This window comes from Alexandromys fortis, unplaced genomic scaffold, assembly GCF_014885135.2.
Source record: "Alexandromys fortis isolate MF-2015 unplaced genomic scaffold, M_Fortis_MF-2015_v1.1 scaffold_36, whole genome shotgun sequence".
NCBI lineage: Eukaryota > Metazoa > Chordata > Mammalia > Rodentia > Cricetidae > Alexandromys > Alexandromys fortis.
Genome location: NW_026067915.1, coordinates 8,844,108 through 8,861,604, shown reverse-complemented (window position 1 = coordinate 8,861,604; position 17,497 = coordinate 8,844,108). Strand labels below are relative to the sequence as shown.

The window sequence follows — 17,497 nt, the reverse complement described above, 5'->3', positions numbered from 1 at the left end:
GAAAGAACTCTTATGAGTTGGAGCCCAACCTGGTCTACATAGTAGTTCCAGGTCAGCCAGGGCTACACATTGATAACCTGTCTAAAAGAAGAAAATAAAAGAGGGGTTGAGATGTCTATGTGCTGAATATAGTGGCTCATTCCTCTAAGGCTCACCTTGGGGGCCTAAAGCAGGAGGATGACTGAGAGTGAAGTTAGCACAGCAGCTGGGGCGGTGGTGGCGCACACCTTTAATCCCAGCACTCGGGAGGCAGAGGCAGGCGGATCTCTGTGAGTTCGAGACCAGCCTGGTCTACAAGAGCTAGTTCCAGGACAGGCTCCAAAACCACAGAGAAACCGTGTCTAAAAAAAAAAAAAAAAAAAGTTAGCACAGCAGCATGGGCTACATGGGGATTTTCAGGCCATTCTGTACTGAAGTTAAGATTTGTCTCAAAATAAAATAGAAATAAACCTACAATAGCAGTATAATGCCACACACATACAAAATACCTAACTGTGTTCTTGCTCCAAGTCAGAGAGAGAGAGACAGACAGAGAAACAGAGAGACAGAGAGAGAAAGAGAGAGCACCATGAACGCCTTCCCCCAGCTCTGCCTGTCACTGTTACTAGTGTCAAGCAAAAGCTGGGAAGAGGAAGTCCTAAGCCAAGAAGAGGTCTAGGACTATCCACACCAGGATGCTCACCTAACACACTTTCTAAGAGCCAACACTGGCATTAGCCAGGAAGGGAGTGGACCACACAGGCCCTCCTGAAACAGGCCACTTCCCCCACCCTCTCCAGACCTTAGTTCTGAAGCACTGAGGCTGGAGCACTGGAGTCACTATGTGCAAGCACTTCAGGTATGGCAAGAGGTGGCGATCCATGACCAAGTTCCCATCTCTACTGTCCACTCCCTTTCATTTCCCTGTGTAATTATATTCCATTTCCAACTCAGACAAATTTAGTACACCTTTATAAACATTTGGTTCTTCTCATCCAAATTCAAGTGCAAAAAGACAAAGAAAAGGTGTCCCTGCCAGAAAAGTTATTGTCCCAGTAAAAGAAACATTTGTGTGTGTGTGTGTGGTAATGGGGGGGGGGGTGTAACTGAAACTAGGGGCCTTTTTTTTGACTGTGTATGGGTGTTTTGTCTGAATGTCTGTGCATCACATGTACGTAGTGACCTCAGAGGCTAGAATAAGACAAAAGAGGGGGTCAGATCTATCTCCTGAGACTGAAGTTGTATACAGGTAGATGCTGATCTGTCATGTAGGTGCACAAGACAGGCACTCCACCAAGTTTCCCCCAGAACTGGTTTTGGGTGGGTGTGGGGGGCTGCACATACGCAGTAGACACTCGCTACAAGTCTCCCACCTTCTTCTGTGGTGTATGTTGTGCCTGTGAGTCTGCCATGTACACACTGAATAGTCCAAAGAAGGGCACCTGTGTCTGTCTTGTTCCTTTGAGGCAGGGTCTCTCATTAAACCTAGAGCTAATGTCTTTCAGATAGGCAGTCAGCAAGCCCCAATGATCCTCCCTATGGGAACAAACTCACACCCTTCATGTTTCCTAACAAACACTCTTATTAACCACTGAGCCATTTCTCTGGCCCCTTTGTTTTTTGAGACAGGGACTCGCACTGGTGCCTGGGGCTTGCATTTATCCACTAGACTGGCCAACTACTGAACTACAGGATCTGCCTCTCTCCACCTCCCCGGCACTGGGATTACAAACCTGTGCCACTACATGAAAAAAATTATTTTTTTCTTTTTTCAAGTTTTTATACTGTATTTTGCCTGTATGTGTACCATGTGTGTGTTTGGTGCCTCTGCCTAAGCATCCTAAATACTTGGACTACAGGGCTGCTACTATACCTGGCTCCAAGGTTTTTTTTGCCTTTTTTTTTTTTTTTTTTTTTTTTGCTTGTTTGTTTTCCGAGACAGGGTTTTTTCTCCGTGTAGTCCTGGCTGTCCTGGAACTCACTCTGTACACCACACTGGCCTCAAATTAACAAAGATCCACCTGACTCTGCCTCCCAAATTCGGGGATTAAAGGCATGTACCATGAACTCCTGGACAAAACTTATTTTTAAAAAGGCAATTATGGGCTGGAGAGATGGCTCTTCCAGAGGACCCAAGTTCAATTCTCAGCATCCATACAGTAGCTTTCAATTGTAACTGCAGTTGCAGCAGAGCCAATGCCCCCTCTGACCTCTGTGGATACCAGACTTGCATGTGGTGCACAAACATACACTTAGACAAACATCCATATAAAGTGAATAAAGCAAATATCAAACCAGCTGTGGTTGTGCCAGCAATAATCCTAGCACTTAGTGCACAGCTATAATCCTAGCACTGAAGTGGCTGGAGAAATAAGATCAAGAGTTAGATGTCAACCTGGATTGATTACAAAACAAGCTGGTGACTTGCCTAGGCTATACACAGTAATAAGTCTGTTTCAAAAAAACGAAACAGGGTTAGCAAAATGGCACAGGGGATAAGGGTTCTGCCACACTAAGATGACAACTAAGTTGGATCCCTGAAACCCATGGTAAAAGGAGAGAAGGTTGCCCTCTGACTTGTACACACTCTTTGACACGTATATGCACACAATCACAATGCAAGTGCACACACACACACACACACACACACACACAAAGCAAAAAACAAAAAGCCTAAAACCAGAGCAAATCCTATTCTGTTGTTTAAGGGTTGCAATGCTTTTACAGTACAAAGAGAATGGAACATGTTCCAGAAACTGAAAATGTTTGAGAGGTTTTATAAAGCTAGGGAGGACTTGAACTGGACTCTGGAGATAAGCAATGAAGGAAAAGGAACAGAATCCTAAACGGACAAAGGTCATGGGATTCAGCAAGCAAAATACATATGGAATGCTGAGCAAGCTGTTTAGTTAGTGGATGACGAATAAAACCTGAGGAGGTGGGCCGGGGCTGGCTGGGCAGCAACACTATGGATGCCATATTAGAACATCAGATCTCAACCTTTAATCCTGTTTCTTATAATCCTGCCCCTAACCCCCACCAAATCAACACAAGGCTTCTCTGTGTAGCCCTCCCTGGCTGTCTTGGAATTCAATTGAGAACCAGGTTGGCCTCCAACTCAGAAATCTGCCTGCCTCTGCCTACTGTGCTGGGTAAATTTCTGGCTAGTGTAGAATAACCACCATCTGTGTTATTAAGAACACCACTAGCTGTTCTTAATAGTTTAAAAGTGCTAAACCAGCCCATGCCTTTAATCCTAGAGGAACGTGAATCTCTGGGATTTTTTTTTTATTCTTTTTTTTTTTTGTTTTTTCGAGACAGGGTTTCTCTGTGGCTTTGGAGCCTGTCCTGGAACTAGCTCTGTAGACCAGGCTGGTCTCGAACTCACAGAGATCCGCCTGCCTCTGCCTCCCAAGTGCTGGGATTAAAGGCGTGCGCCACCATCACCTGGCCAATCTCTGGGATTTTTGAGGCCATCCTGGTCTAAATAGTGAGTTCCGGGACAGCATGGGCTATGTTAAGAGAAATCATTTCAAGAAGAAGAAGAAAAAAGAAAAGTGCAAAGCCAGGTGTACATCACTTGAAGGCCCTGCACCCTGAGGAGACAGCCTGAGATAGACAAGGAACCCAATCTCAAAACCTAGAGTGCTGAAGTTTACAAACGAACAATGCAAAGACAGAAGCCAAAGGACCCACTATCTAACAATGGTCTGAGGCAGCATTTAAAATACCCAGCACAGAAATAATGCTATTGTCGTAGGGTAACTGTTGAATCAAGCATCATACCCTATTTGTAAATAATCATGAACCAGTAAACAAAACATAAAACAAATATTAAACAAAGATAATAAAAGTTCATGTGTATTCTAATTTCCTTGGTACAGCAGTCCTAACACAGGGTTGGACCAAAGAGACTTTAATGGATTGAGCTCCCTGAGATTGTATGTAGAAGTCAATGCTGACAACTTGATTAATAGTCTTCTTCTATATCACTAAGAGATCCAATACCCAAAATGAGATAAGAATCTAACTTAGGCCAAGCTATTTTAGCAGAAACAGCAAAAATTTAACCCTGTGGTTGATTTAATTCCCATAAATAAATAAATAAATAAAAATTGATTTTATTAGCTGAGGGGGCAATTTTGAGAAGCGAATATTTTAGTATCTCCTCCTTTAATAACTACCCAAGAAACTTTATTTCACCAAAGCCAAAATTTTATGCATCATTCAAAAAGCAGCCCTGTGGAAGGGCAATGAAATAAACAATACTACTCAACCTCTCTCTTCTCACAAGCATACATCAGCAAACAGCTACAACCAGCCACCTGCCCGGCTTCATTTAGCCCTGGCTCTTCAAAGACACCTGCAGACCAGGGGGCTGGTTTCCTTCAAAATTAAACATTGCTTGGCCTCCTTAATCATCTCTTATAGGTTTCATATGGCAACACACAAGACACCTGTGTGGAGGAACTAAGGGACCCTGGGTAAAAATGTGTTTTAGGACAGCCAGGACCCTTTCTAGAGCCGCAGACTCTTCTGGGGATGGCCAGCCCCACCTCCATCCTAAGAAACAGGCCTGACAGGCTGTTTTCATCCAGCAACAACACTGTGCACGGCTTTTGTTTGGAGACAGAGTCTTGCTATGTAGCTCCGGTTGGCCTGCAACCCATTAGTAATCCTCCTGCCTCAGTCGAGTGCATACCTGGTTTCAGTTCTGTTAAAAGTTAATGGGACCATTCAAGACCATCCACAACAAAAACATTTTTAATAGTCCTAACATACTCCTACATTTCCTAACGGGCTGTAGCTTTCGGAAACAAAATTAATCAAATCATCACCATCCTTGTCCTAAAACATACATTCCAAAAAGAGTAGTGGTCAAGCACCAAAGAACTTATACAACCAAATAAAACTCAGCCATTATGGACATTAAAAAAAAAAAAAAAAAAACCCAGGTTCTTTACGAAGCAGTCAACAGTGAGTCCGGAAGAGCACGGAAGGTTCCGAGGGGTCTCCATGGAAAAAGACAGGCGGATGATCATCGCCCTACCAAAAACGCAGGGCCCTGATAACCACCCTTCCTGGCTTATAAGACATTTTAGGCCTGTTTCTTCTCATCTTAGTCTCAAGCGGCCTGAGAAAATTACTCGCCAAGAGTGTGATATCTAAGAGCGACATACGTGTATCACTGGTTTGGAGGAACGTTATGGCCGGGAGAATAAGCGGGCAGTGACCACGTCTCAGCACTCCGGGTCAGGGCACCCAGGGATTTGGACAGAAAGGCAGGTTTCCCGCTATCCCGCCGGCTGGTCCTAGGGCACAGGGCTCTCCGACCTCCACCCGGGCTGCCCTCTCAGCCTCCGTGCCAGCATCTGGGAGGCTAGGCAGAAGGCCAACCAGGACGCCAGAATGATGTCCCAGTGATGCTCGGCCTAAGTCCCGACCCTGCCCTACGCGCGCCAGCGACAACCCCGCGCCCGCCGCCACCCTAGCTGTGGGTGTCGGGCGGGTCTTTTGGCCCGACTCCTGTCACTCACCGGCCCGACCCGGGCAGCGGGCGCCCAAGGCTCCCCACGGGAGCTGGGCCCCCCGGGCCTCCAGGTTTCGGCCCGCCCCCTGGCAGGCAGCGCAGGTGGCTGAGCCCCGCAGCAGCGGCCCCGCACCGGCCGCTCGGTCCAGCTCCTGGCGCTGCCCACTGGGTACGGATCAACAACAAGATGGCGGCCAGCCGAGGGGGCGGGGGCCGGGCGTCATAGTAACCAAGGACAGCAAAGAACCCGCCCCTGACTGAGGTTCTCTCCAATCAACAGCCTCTCCTCCCGATGCCTAGAGGAGCTCTTCCCGCTAATTCGTTAACTGTCCCGTCTGTCAGAGTGTGCCTCTCGTGCAGAATGCCTGGGACACGTGACTGTGACGGCTTGAATTGACGCGTGCGCGCCGTTCTCATTTGCTGGCGGTGGAGCTTGTGTTAGTGACTGGGAAGACTACAGCGCCCTTGGTTTTCTCACCTGCGCAACCCTCTCGGTTTTGAGCTGGCAGCATTTATCATACCTCTCGCACACATTTAGGGAATGTCAACTGTACGGTATTTGCTTTGCCGCCTGCCTCTGTGGTTGGGATCTATCCCAGTTCACTGGTGAGGAAACTGAGGCGCAGAAGAGAGGCTGGGCCAAGGTCACACAGCCTTAGGAAGTGCTGGTGACGAGTCCTTCACCTCTTCTAGCTCCAGAGTTACCGAGTGTCTTCTAAGCATCTCCCAGCCACAGCCTTCTGGGCAACCTTCTCAGTTTCTGACTTCCCCTTTCCCCGGTTTATTTTGCATAGAGTTAAATATGCGCCCAGCCCAAGCCTCAGCACGTAGTGGTTACCGTTCTTTGCCCCAGAGCATCCGCTAAGTTCCTGTGACTGTATCTTTTGCTCTTGGCTATCATGACCTGTCTCCAAGGCAAACTATGAGTCCCATGAAGATGGCCATCCCTTGTTCCCCATAGTAGGCCCCTAACTCTGGACTTAGCTTCAAGGTTAGGATACCAAGGGTACCACAGCGCATGGTCCCCCAGAGTTAACGCTAAAACGTTGAGCTTTAGCTTCTCTGGAACTTGATTGCCCTGTCTATAAAGTGAGAATGAACAAGAGGAAAATTTAGTAAGCTCTTAGAATAAGCCAAGTACTCAGGAACCCCACCCCCAACCCCCCACCCCAGTAGCCACTCTCAGGCTGCTGAACCTGAAGCCTCTAACGTTCTTTTTTTGTTGTTGTTTGTTTTTTTGTTTTTGTTTGTTTGTTTGTTTTAAACTAGCTCTTGTAGACCAGGCTAGTCTCGAACTCATAGAGATCACCTGCCTCTGCCTCCCAAGTGCTGGGATTAAAGGTGTGTGCCACCGTCACCTGGCGCCTCTAACGTTCTTGCTTTGATGGAAACACCATTATGAAAAGTAAACCATGTCCAGAAAACCCGCCCACATCAGGCAGCTCACAGCAGGCTATAAATCCAGTTTCATGAGACCAAACACCCTCTTCTGGCCATCATGGACACCAGCACCCATATGACATGTATTGACACAGACACACATATAATTTTTAGAGTTTTTTGGGCAGGGCATGGTAGTACACACCACCTTCAATCTCTCAGGGGGCAGAGGCAAGCCAGTCTCTGGATTTAAGGATAGCCTGGTCTAAATAGTGAGTTCCAGGCCAGCCTAGGGCTGCCATTATGAGACCCTGTCTCTAAGACCAGACCAGAGGAGTGCTTTTTCCAGAGGGCATTCATACTCTTCCTGGCCTAGGGTACAATAACTGGCCCCAGGATGGAGATTGTCCAATTCTCAAGTAGAGTTCAGTCCCACAGTATTGACAAGAGAGGAAGAGTGAGATTACTTGAAGTAATAAAGTGTAGCCTCTACTCATACAGCAGGTACTCTTGGAGACAAACATGGTGTTAGGTTGGGCATGGGGTCAGCATTGCGCACAGTAAAATCTGTTCTGCAGGCTGCTATAAAGCCCCTGGCTATGAGCAACAACCTAGACTAGCACAGAAAGAGCTAATAAGGAAAGAGGGCAAACATGAAACCGTGGCATCACCACCGGAAAGAGGCTTTCCTCAACCCCTCCATGACCAGCTAAGCACAGATTCCCACATCCTTCCCACCCCTTTACTTTATGCAGAAATTCCAGATCCTTCCTGATAAAACCTCTACATAACATTGACAAGCTGCCCATGAGGGCTGGTGCGACTCCCAAAAACCAACAGCTGAAGAGAATCTACAGTATATTTAAAAAGTAAAGTAAAAACTAAGCATGGCGATGCTCACGTGTAATCCCAGTGCTGGGAAAGGGAAAAGAGTCTAGGTAGGACTCACTGGTCAGTCAGCCTGGCCTTGGCGAATGTTTCAGGTCAGTGAGATACCTGTCTTAAGGGGGGTGGGAGGGTGGCGATGGCGGTGATATCTTAGGCTGTCCTCTGGTTGCCATGTGCACGGACATATATGTACTAGTGTCAAGGCACCCATGTGACTATATTCCAAACACTCACAAGACTGAGTCAGGCATGCAAGGTCAAAGCCTGTTTGAACTACAAAAGTAAACCATGTCTTTAAATTTTTGCCTGGCATGGTGGTATATGCCTTTAATTTCAGCTCTTGATAGAGACAGGCAGATCTCTGTGAGCTCAAGGCCAGACTGGTCTACAAGTGAGTTTCAGGATAGCCAAGGTTATATAGGAGGACACTGTCTCCCTAGTTTGCTTGGTGGTGGTGACACTTGCTTTTAATCCAAGCACTTGGGAGGCAGAGGCAGATAGGTCTCTGAGTTTGAGGCCAGCCTGGTTTACAAAAAAGTTCCAGGACACCCAGGACTGTTACACAGAGAAATCATGTCTCAAAAAAAAAAAACCCAAAAACAAAACACCAAGTCTTGCTGGGTATGATGGTACACAACTTTAATCCCAGCACTGAGGAGGCAAAAGGTGGGACTTGTGAGTTTGAAGCCAGTCTGATCCACAGTTCCAGGCCAACCAGGGTAACACAGTGAGACCCTCTCAAAAAATAAATAAACAAAAAGCAAATCTCTGAGAAGACAACTGGAGGCCTGTCAGTCACTAACAAAGTGTCAGTCACTGTTAGAGCATCAGACAACGCTTCTTCAAAGAGAAGGAATCTTCTGTTCCATAGGGTGCCCACAAGGAGGTGGCACTTTCTCCAAGTAAGAACAAGACAACAGACCTCAGAGCTTCTCCCACACAAAGATTACAAGGTGGGTAGTGTTCTGTTTGTAATCTTTATTGCTAAATCAACTTGCAAATGCAGGCTATGATCATGTGAAAAGGGAAGTCCACAAACAGTGACACAGCTGCTTGGCCTCAGAGCCAACGCCGGGCTCCGGAGCGCATGCTGAACAGGTAATCTCTCCCTGTGCCTGAACCAAGAGGAGCAGGAGAGAGGAGGGGAGATGGGACTGCTGGCCCCTTCCCCAGGGATCCAACCTATCTATCTCCCTCCTTCCCTTCTCAACAAAGAACCCCGAGGTTCAACTCAAATGAACAGAAAGCCAGTGGATACCAGATCCCCTTCAGAAGCAATGTCAGGTGACTGTGCTACAACTATACTGGTGAAACTGGAATATCTAGGGAGCTTTCCCCTGACCACCGTCCCTCCCGCTGTGAGCTGGAACAAGACAAGGTCTGAGTTGTCACTGACCCCATCGGTGCTCGACGAAAGTTGATTGAGACTGAGGGGGTGACAGAGGGTAAGTTGGGGTAAGAGAGAAGAGCTCAGTCGGTGAAGATGTCAATGGTGGCTGCTTAGTGGCAGCAGTAAAAATGGAGATGGTTAAAGGGAAGAGAAAATTCTGGGAAAGGGAGAGGGTCCAGGGAGAGAATAGGTATAAAAAGTTGAGACTTACGGACATCGTGTGCTCTGCCATCAAAATGCTGCTGAAAAGAATAGAAGGGCACAGTGATTGAACCTTGCCCACAGGGAGCAGGAGGAAGGCCACTCACAGGCAGTAAGGTCAGGCTTCTCAGGGCTAGGGAGAACCCTAAAGCAGCCTCAGTGCCCTCGGCTTATACCAGACTCATGGGAGTTCTGGGTACCTGAGACATCTCCGTTCTTGATGCCTCCATGAGCCTCCCAGTGGAGCCTTCATTTCCCTGGATGCTAGGGCAAATCGGAGTAGAAGTACAAGGTAAGAGTCTGGGTTCCAGCCTAAGTTTGGGAGATGGGTTCCCAAGGCCTAGAGGTAAGAAAAGGAGACTGACCTGTTTAGCAGCAGAGCTCTGGCTGGTTTGTTCGGAGCCTTTAGTGACTGGGCAAACCTAAAAGGCAAACAGTGAAAGTAGCAGGCCTGCCCATTTATATTAGAAACAGCCAGTGCGCCAGGCGGCGGTGGCGCAAGCCTTTAATCCCAGCACTTGGGAGGCAGAGGTAGGCGGATCTCTGTGAGTTCGAGGCCAGCCTGGTCTACAAGAGCTAGTTCCAGGACAGGAACCAAAAAGCTACAGAGAAACCCTGTCTCGAAAATCAAAAAAAAAAAAAATAGAAAGAAAGAAAGAAAGAAAGAAAGAAAGAAAGAAGGAAGGAAGGAAGGAAGGAAGGAAGGAAGGAAGGAAAGAAAGAAAGAAAGAAAGAAAGAAAGAAAGAAAGAAAGAAAGAAAGAAAGAAGGAAAGAAGGAAGGAAGGAAGGAAGGAAGGAAAGAAAGAAAGAAAGAAAGAAAGAAAGAAAGAAAGAAAGAAAGAAAGAAACATCCAGTGCCTGCGTGAGATGCCCACACTGTTGTCTGTCCTACCCCTAGACTCAGAGGAGTCAATTCACAGAAGCAGGGCAGATATCAGGTAGAAAACAGATGTTGAGAATGGGTAAATTTCAAGCTCTGAGCTGTCTATGCCCATCTAGTTCCAAGACTGGACTCCATCAATGATGGAGACCAGACCACTTCCATTGTCTCTAAGTCTGAATACTTCTGGAGAGACCACAGCAGCCCTCCTCAATGTTTGCCCACCAATGTTGGCAGTGCCATCAAATAGTGAGTACAACCACCTATTCCGGCCAGTGTGTGTATGTGTGTGTGTGTGTGTGTGTGTGTGTGTGTAGGCTGGGAGGCAGGAAGCACAGAGATAGAAACATACCCCCGGAGGATCCTGCTGAGGAGCCAGCCCAGAGCCAGGAGGAAAACTGCACCAGTTGCTGTCAGCACTACCACAAACCAAGGCTCTGGCTTCCAGAAAGCCTCTACCTCTGTCACAATCAGGGGTGTCATTGTTGAGGACATCTGGAAGGAGGGCCACAGAGTCACCACTGCTATTGACAGTCCAGCTTTCAAAGTCTCTACAAATTGAGTCGCCTCACACCCTGGTTTTTTTTTTTCCACCCAGCAGTTTTCTACAAAATGTCTTCTCTCATAATTCCATCTTTAATAAAAAAAAATAGGTGTCTTCACCCTTCAAGGTCCTCTCTCCCAATTCCCCAAGGGCCTGAGAACCCCCTCACTGTGCTTCTGTGGGTGCTGGTGGCCACTGTGCTGGCCCTCCAAGGAACTAGATGCACAATGATGGTGGCTGTGGTGCTGAGGTGGGGGCTGGAAGGGCCCACATCAGCCACACGGATCAGTAGCTCATAGGTGCCGGGCTGCTCTGGCCATGGTGGCCTCAATACAGTGTCATTGTGCAGCAGGATGGTCCCCTGCAGTCTAAAGCGGCTCTGGCTATTCCCTGAAAGCAGAGTAGCAGGGGAAGACGGTATCACTACCATAGCCTGGCCCTCACGAACAGCCTGGTGGCCCCCACAGATTCTCACCTCCCACGATGCTGTAGGAGAGTGCCGAGCGCTGTGGCTCCTGAGGAATCCGGCATGACACCTTGGTCACCTCCATGCTACGACCCAGGGAAGTGTAGAGAGTCAGTTCCTGAAATGGAGGCTCACACTCGGGGGCATGGTCATTCACATCCTGGAGAAAGGCCACCACATTAGGGGTGACTACGCCCATTCCTCAGACTCCCAGGCTAGCCCTTCAGCTTCCTTTAAAAACACTGAACCATGCCGGGCGGTGGTGGCGCATGCCTTTAATCCCAGCACTCGGGAGGCAGAGGCAGGAGGATCTCTGTGAGTTCGAGGCCAGCCTGGTCTACAGAGCTAGTGCCAGGACAGGCACCAAAGCCACAGAGAAACCCTGTCTCAAAAAACAAAAAACAAAACAAAACAAACAAACAAACAAACAAACCACTGAACCTAGGTGGTAATGTTTTCCACAGTGAGCCCCTCCTCTCGAGCGGCCTATATATGAAACTGAGACATTTGCATGGAAAGGCAAAAAGCCAGAAGGAAGTGTGTCTTTCCCGGGCCCCGGAGGTCAATTACCTCAACCTCAATGGTTACAGCACATGAACCTGAGCGACGGCGGTTGAGGTCCCAGTCTTGGCTGTGATCCATCAGCAGAATACTGATCCTGTACAGCCTCTGCTGCTCATAGTCCAAAGGCCCCAGGAGGTGAAGCTCTCCTAGAAGGGATGGTCACAGCCTTAGCCTGCAGAGTCAAGTCTGGCCCCCTCCCTTCCTCCCAGCCCTGGGGTTTAAGTACCACTGAGACGATCCACAGCAAAAGTGGAGGGTCCGCCAGAGATGTAGTACTCAAGGCTGTTACCAGGGTAATCCATATCCATGCCCACTATGGAGCCCAGCAGAGTGTGGGGCCCTGCATCCTCCCGAACCCGGAACGTGCGTGGAGCACAAGCTGGGGAGAACTCGTTGACAGGTGTTACCATCACCAGGACTGGAACCTCCGCTGGAGACCATTTGGCAATTAAGGAGCTGGGCCAAGGTACCCAGACCTGCCCTAGGGTTCTTAATAAGCAAACATGGCCCTATATTGGGGGGAGGGTTTTCTGGGGAATGGTGACGGGGTTCTTAAGAAACACATCCTAGGGGTCTTAGACTGAGACTACCCTAACCTAGTTTTTGAGGGAAGAAAGCTGTCCATATCTGGGGAGTTGAAAGGGGTGGACAAAATAGCCCTGTCCTGAGTGTTCAGGCCTAAGTATGGACACTCACTGGTCATCTGGGGCTGACCATTATCGAACACCAAGATGGAAGCTGCATGCTGGAAGCAAGCCCCAGGAGTGTCACAGTCCAATGTAGTATTCACCTGGCCAAGGGGACCGGAGGAAGATGAGCTTGAGTCACAGTGCCTCAAACCAGGGAATCCAGTTATAGCCTACATAGCCTACCTTGACCCTGTTTTCCAGACTCAGGCTGTCTTCACAACTATGGTCCCTCCCAGCCCGCATCCATAGTCTCAGTGCCAACAAACCTTGGCCCACCCACCGTGTCTGCATGGGAATCTAGGAATAGGTGCTGGGTACCTCAAGGACTCTGTCACGAAGATGGAGGCTGGCAGAGTGGGGAGGGTTATGGAACTGCAGCTGGTAGTTGAGGGGGTCGCCAGCAGAGTCTGGGTCAACACAAGTGAGCGTGTGCAGCACAGTACCCACGGGTGCAGTCTCTGGGATTTGAGTCCTGGGAGCGGAGGGCAGGAAGCAAGACATGAGTCTGGACCAATGGTGAGCAAGGGGATCTCACCCTAACCAGCCCTGGCATGGTTTCCAGGTACTCACACCAGTAGCGCTGGATGGCAGCGTGGGGACCACTGGTTGACCGCCCGCACGTTAACCGTGAGATCGAACTCGGCACTGACCCAAGGTTGGAGCCTCTCAAAGGCCCTCACCTGCAGTTTCGTGACCGAGGCGCCCTGAGCGCGGACCAAATCCAGAGGTGCAGTAGTCCGCACTATCCCATCAGCTAGAGGGTGTTAGAAACAAAGCTCCACCCTTGTCCCAGCTCAGTCCCGCTCTCCACCAACTGTCCCAAGACCCACTCCCGCCTCTTCCTCTAAGGTCAGGGCTCTCAACTCCAGTTCTTCCGGTAGGCATCATCTCTGTACCACGACCCTTTCCCAGCTACAGACATCCCAATACCCATTCCTCTCCTTTCCTCACCTTGTCCAATGGAGAAGAGTGGGCTGGGTAGTGGGGAGATGATTTCATAGAGTAAGTTGAGTCCCCTAGCCTGGACCTGAACCACCTTGCTCCCAGGGACCAGATCCTCTAGGATGGTGATACTCTGGGCCTTCTGTCTGAACCAAAAGTGCAAACCTAGTTCCTGACTGCTCCTGCTCACTCCACCAGGGTCCCCAGGTCCCTCCCTAGGGTTCCCCCTCCTATGGGAGCTAGAATGCTCCCGCCACCTTCAGCCTACCCCAGCTCTTTCCCTGGGGATAGATGCAGAATCCACCACAGTTCCCAAGGTAGGGAAGCCTTACGGGAAGGAGACTTGGCTGGAGGGTACAGGCAACACCTTTACTGTCAACATCCCATTGCAGCTTTGACCTTTTCCTACGGACACTAAAATCTGCAGCTGGAAGGTCTGTCAGTGCACATATGACAGGAAGGAAACCATGTTATGTATCCACTGCTAAATCCACTCCTAGTCCTCCCTTCAAATAGGCAGTCCTCAAGACCTCCACAGGAACCTATGACTTACCACGCTGCTGACAAGTATCCCTAAAGCCCTATAATTCTGAGCCACCAAGTCTTTTGTTTTGTTTTGTTTTGTTTTGTTTTTCGAGACAGGGTTTCTCTGTGGTTGTGGAGCCTGTCCTGGAACTAGCTTTTGTAGACCAGGCTGGTCTCGAACTCACAGAGATCCACCTGCCTCTGCCTCCCAAGTGCTGGGATTAAAAGTGTGCGCCACCACCGCCCGGCTGGGCCACCAAGTCTTCTGAGTCAAAGTGTGAATTAGGTCAGAACTGCTAAGAGCCAGTTACTAAGAGGCAGAGGGTGTTTGCTTTTGTGGTGCTGTGGATGGAACCCACGGAACTGCAGAAATGACCACTTTAAAGAAGGAATTTCCTTCTCACTAACCACTTTACCCAGAGTCTTCTCTCCAAGTTTGATGGCCATAAACACTGCACTGTATGTTAGAGGACCCATGGTGTCCCAGAGCCACAGATCTCTGCTTTCTGGACACAGCCAGGCTGAGGGGACAGTCCACATGGGGGCAGCAAACATATTAGTCAAGGTAGCCAAGGACAAATAACTTTCCAGAGATGGTGGTCGTACCCAATCCATATCTATCCTCAGGTCCGAAGCCATGCTTACCTTTGGAGCCTGGCCTCTGAGGCCCTGGGATGGTGCCCGCAGTAATCCCTGATCATCGATGGAAAAAGACCCAGGGAAGAGTGAAGGGTCTTGGGCACTCGTAATATTCATCTAACAGAACAGAGAGATTAGTGGTCCTCTCCAATCCCCGGTGCCCTTGTCAACATCCTTCCATAAGCCAGCAGGCTGCTGCTTATATCTGACAGTTCTACATCCTGCCACTGGTTACTCCAGCCTTGGCCTCTGCCTTCCCTTACAATCCCTGGTTCTAATCCTCAGGACTTACTGCTAAAATAAACAAATACCCTCAGGATTTTTTTAAAACTCTTTTAGACAGGATCTCACTATTGTGACCCTGGGTGTCTCAAAAATAAACAGCAACAACAAAAACCTGTGAGTTGTGTACTAGGATTTTTCTTTTGGGTCACCAACCAGCTCCCAAATCATGATACAAAGACTTATTAGTTTTGAATGCTCAGCCTTCTGGCTCTCTGGCTCTTTTTGTTTTTTCTGGCTTGCTCTTTCTAATAAATTAACCTATTTGCCTTTATGTTTTGCATTGGGGCTTATTGCCTTTCTTACTTCTGTATATCTTTTTTAAAATCTATTTATTTATATGTATACAATATTCTCGGTATTCTGTTTGCATGTATGCCTGCAGGCCGGAAGAGGGCACCAGACCTCATTAGGGATGGTTGTGAGCCACCATGTGGTTGCTGAGAACTGCACTCAGGACCTTTGGAAGGGCAGGCAGTGCTCTTAACCACTGAGCCATCTCTCCAGCCCACTTCGGTATATCTTACTTTCACTGCTGCTCTGTGTCTGATTGGCTGGTGTCTGCCTGACTTCTTGCTCCAGGAGTGTCCCTCATTCTCTCCTCTTGTCCCTCCCTTCTCTCTCAAGCCTCGATGTCTCTTATTTACTCTCTCTCCCTGGCAGCCCCGCCTAGCCTTTCTCCTGACTAGCTATCGGCTCTTTATTAAACCATTCCAGGTGCCTTAGGCAGGCAAGGTGGAACAGCAACAGCTGCAGCACATCTTTAGAAAATTAAACAAACACAGCAGAAACAAAGGTAACACACTTTACACAGTTAAAGCCATAGTCTGCAACAGAAACAAATGCCACACACCTGTGCCTCATTAAAATCTTCCACATTAGGGTTGACTCAGGCCTTTGCTGCCAAGCCTGAACAGCCTGAGTTTGACCTGGGGAGCCCACAGGGTGGAAGTAGAGAACCAACACCCAGAAGGTGTCCTCTAAACTCCACATGCGTGTCACAGCTTGTGTAAGCTCACACATGCCCATGTGCATAGACTCACAATAAAAAAATGGGGAAAAGCCCACAGTTCTTTCTAGAGTTACAAAAGTGATTTTAAAAAAATGGTCATGCGGAATACAAAACACATAGAACTCAGAAGATTTGGGTCCCTGTGGGAAACTGCCCTTGGCAGTGGGAGAGTAGACAGCCCTTAGGGACCCTCTCCAAGAACACATATCATGCAGAGGTTCGGGATCTTAGAGGCGATGCCTGGCCTGGCACGAACTGAGATCTCTCTCCCCGTGACTGCCCCCACACCCTGTCACTCACCACCCTGGGAGCTGAGCTTACCTGGGCTCTCTGGACTCTGAGGCCTGGCAGCAGCACAGTGTAGAGCGCGGCCCCAGGTGTGACTGTCTCTGGCACATAGATGAATTCCCCAGCTGTCCAGAGAGGAAGTCAGGGAGGTTCTGCCAGGCCATGCCTTCCCTCTCCCCTGCCACCCCGAGCCTCACCTGGGCTGGCAAATGGACCAGCACACCGGATACGACCAGAGTCCCGCAGCACATGAACAAAGAGTGGTCCCGCCAACACAGAGTTACCACATGTGAACTGCAACTGAAGTTCATAGCGGTTCACTGCAAGGGCATCCAGCCGAGCAGAGGGGCTCAAGGTCACCTGTGGTGGGGTGGCAACAACATGCAGGGCCAAGGCGCTCTGTCTCTGGACACACCTTCTGCCTTTGGCCCTCACAATCCCTAGTGGTACCCATGACCTTACCTTTCCCAGGTAGATTTCCTTATCACTCCTGTGCAGGCTGGGTTTGTTGAAGAAGCTGGTGGGGGGTTTCACACTGAGTAACTCTAAGGTGGCCATGTAGGAGGAACAGTTGAAGGGCAAAGATGGAAGGGCAGTGCCAGGACCTTGGCTCTCAGAGATATCTATGGACCAGGGCAGGCTGTGGAGGACTAAGAGAAAGCCACATACAGAAACATAGCAATACCTTTTTCTTCAGGCCATGACCACATCTTGAGGTCAAGCAACCAAAGTCCTTCCTGCCTCCCACATCTGACGTTTTACAGGTAGGGAGAGAGAGAACTTGAAGAAACAGTCAAGATAAGGAACAAGGGTCAGGGGTCCCTCGGCCTCTGACCCCCCCCCCATTAGCTTATCTAAAGATCAGAAATTCACTGGGAAACTGGAGTCCCCCCACCCATCCACCTGCTCCTCACCAGAGGTAAGTAAAGCAAAAAGAAGCGCCAGGAGCCTGACCAGCACCATGGTAGCCTAAAGAAATGGCAGAGGGAGCTGTTTGTCAAGCTAACTCTGTTGCCAGGTTAGTTGCTTAAACATAGCTGAACATAGCTGTCAGGCGGGCTTCCCAGAGTGCAGCTCCTCCTCCCTCCCGGCAGACAGAGCTTTGGACCCCTGGCAGGCTCCAGGAGGGGCTGGAAAATCCCATCTTCCGCTGTTTCCAGTGAATTCTTCCATTCATTACCCCAACCCTAAGGGGATACAAGGGTGGGAGGGTCAGCTACAGATGGTGAAACTGGTCACATTGTCCTTGGAGACGGAGCAAGTACAGTGCCCAGGAAAATTAGCCCCAAGACCAGCC

General features: G+C 49.1%; 2 protein-coding genes across 14 annotated transcripts in view; both read right to left on the bottom strand.

Annotated features, from left to right (window-relative positions):
* The window catches only part of Ip6k1 (inositol hexakisphosphate kinase 1), a 41,497-nt gene extending 35,786 nt beyond the window's left edge, over positions 1 to 5,711 (bottom strand). For all 4 annotated transcript variants that reach the window (XM_050139267.1, XM_050139266.1, XM_050139268.1 and 1 more), the window contains exon 1: positions 5,517 to 5,711. The gene's annotated coding sequence lies outside the window, so the exon portion shown is untranslated. The remainder of the gene's footprint in view (positions 1 to 5,516) is intronic.
* Positions 5,712 to 8,492: 2,781 nt separating this feature from the next.
* On the bottom strand, positions 8,493 to 17,203 carry Cdhr4 (cadherin related family member 4). 10 transcript variants are annotated; one of them, XM_050139660.1, is made up of 19 exons: positions 17,115 to 17,203; positions 16,663 to 16,850; positions 16,398 to 16,560; positions 16,234 to 16,325; positions 14,625 to 14,735; positions 13,787 to 13,890; positions 13,464 to 13,600; positions 13,083 to 13,266; positions 12,831 to 12,984; positions 12,520 to 12,613; positions 12,050 to 12,253; positions 11,830 to 11,969; positions 11,269 to 11,419; positions 10,963 to 11,183; positions 10,602 to 10,744; positions 9,734 to 9,790; positions 9,569 to 9,632; positions 9,379 to 9,409; positions 8,493 to 8,892 (listed from the first exon to the last, which is right to left on the bottom strand). In XM_050139660.1, the coding sequence occupies exons 1-19, from the start codon at positions 17,161 to 17,163 to the stop codon at positions 8,837 to 8,839; spliced, it is 2,343 nt and encodes a 780-aa protein (XP_049995617.1). In that variant the 5' UTR covers positions 17,164 to 17,203; the 3' UTR covers positions 8,493 to 8,836. The 10 variants fall into 10 exon arrangements, 8 of the variants coding, with proteins under 8 accessions (XP_049995617.1, XP_049995618.1, XP_049995620.1 ...); XM_050139661.1 differs by having other exon boundaries at positions 9,379 to 9,406; XR_007591232.1 differs by lacking the exon at positions 10,963 to 11,183 and having other exon boundaries at positions 8,767 to 8,892.
* Between the last annotated feature and the right edge of the window lie 294 nt (positions 17,204 to 17,497).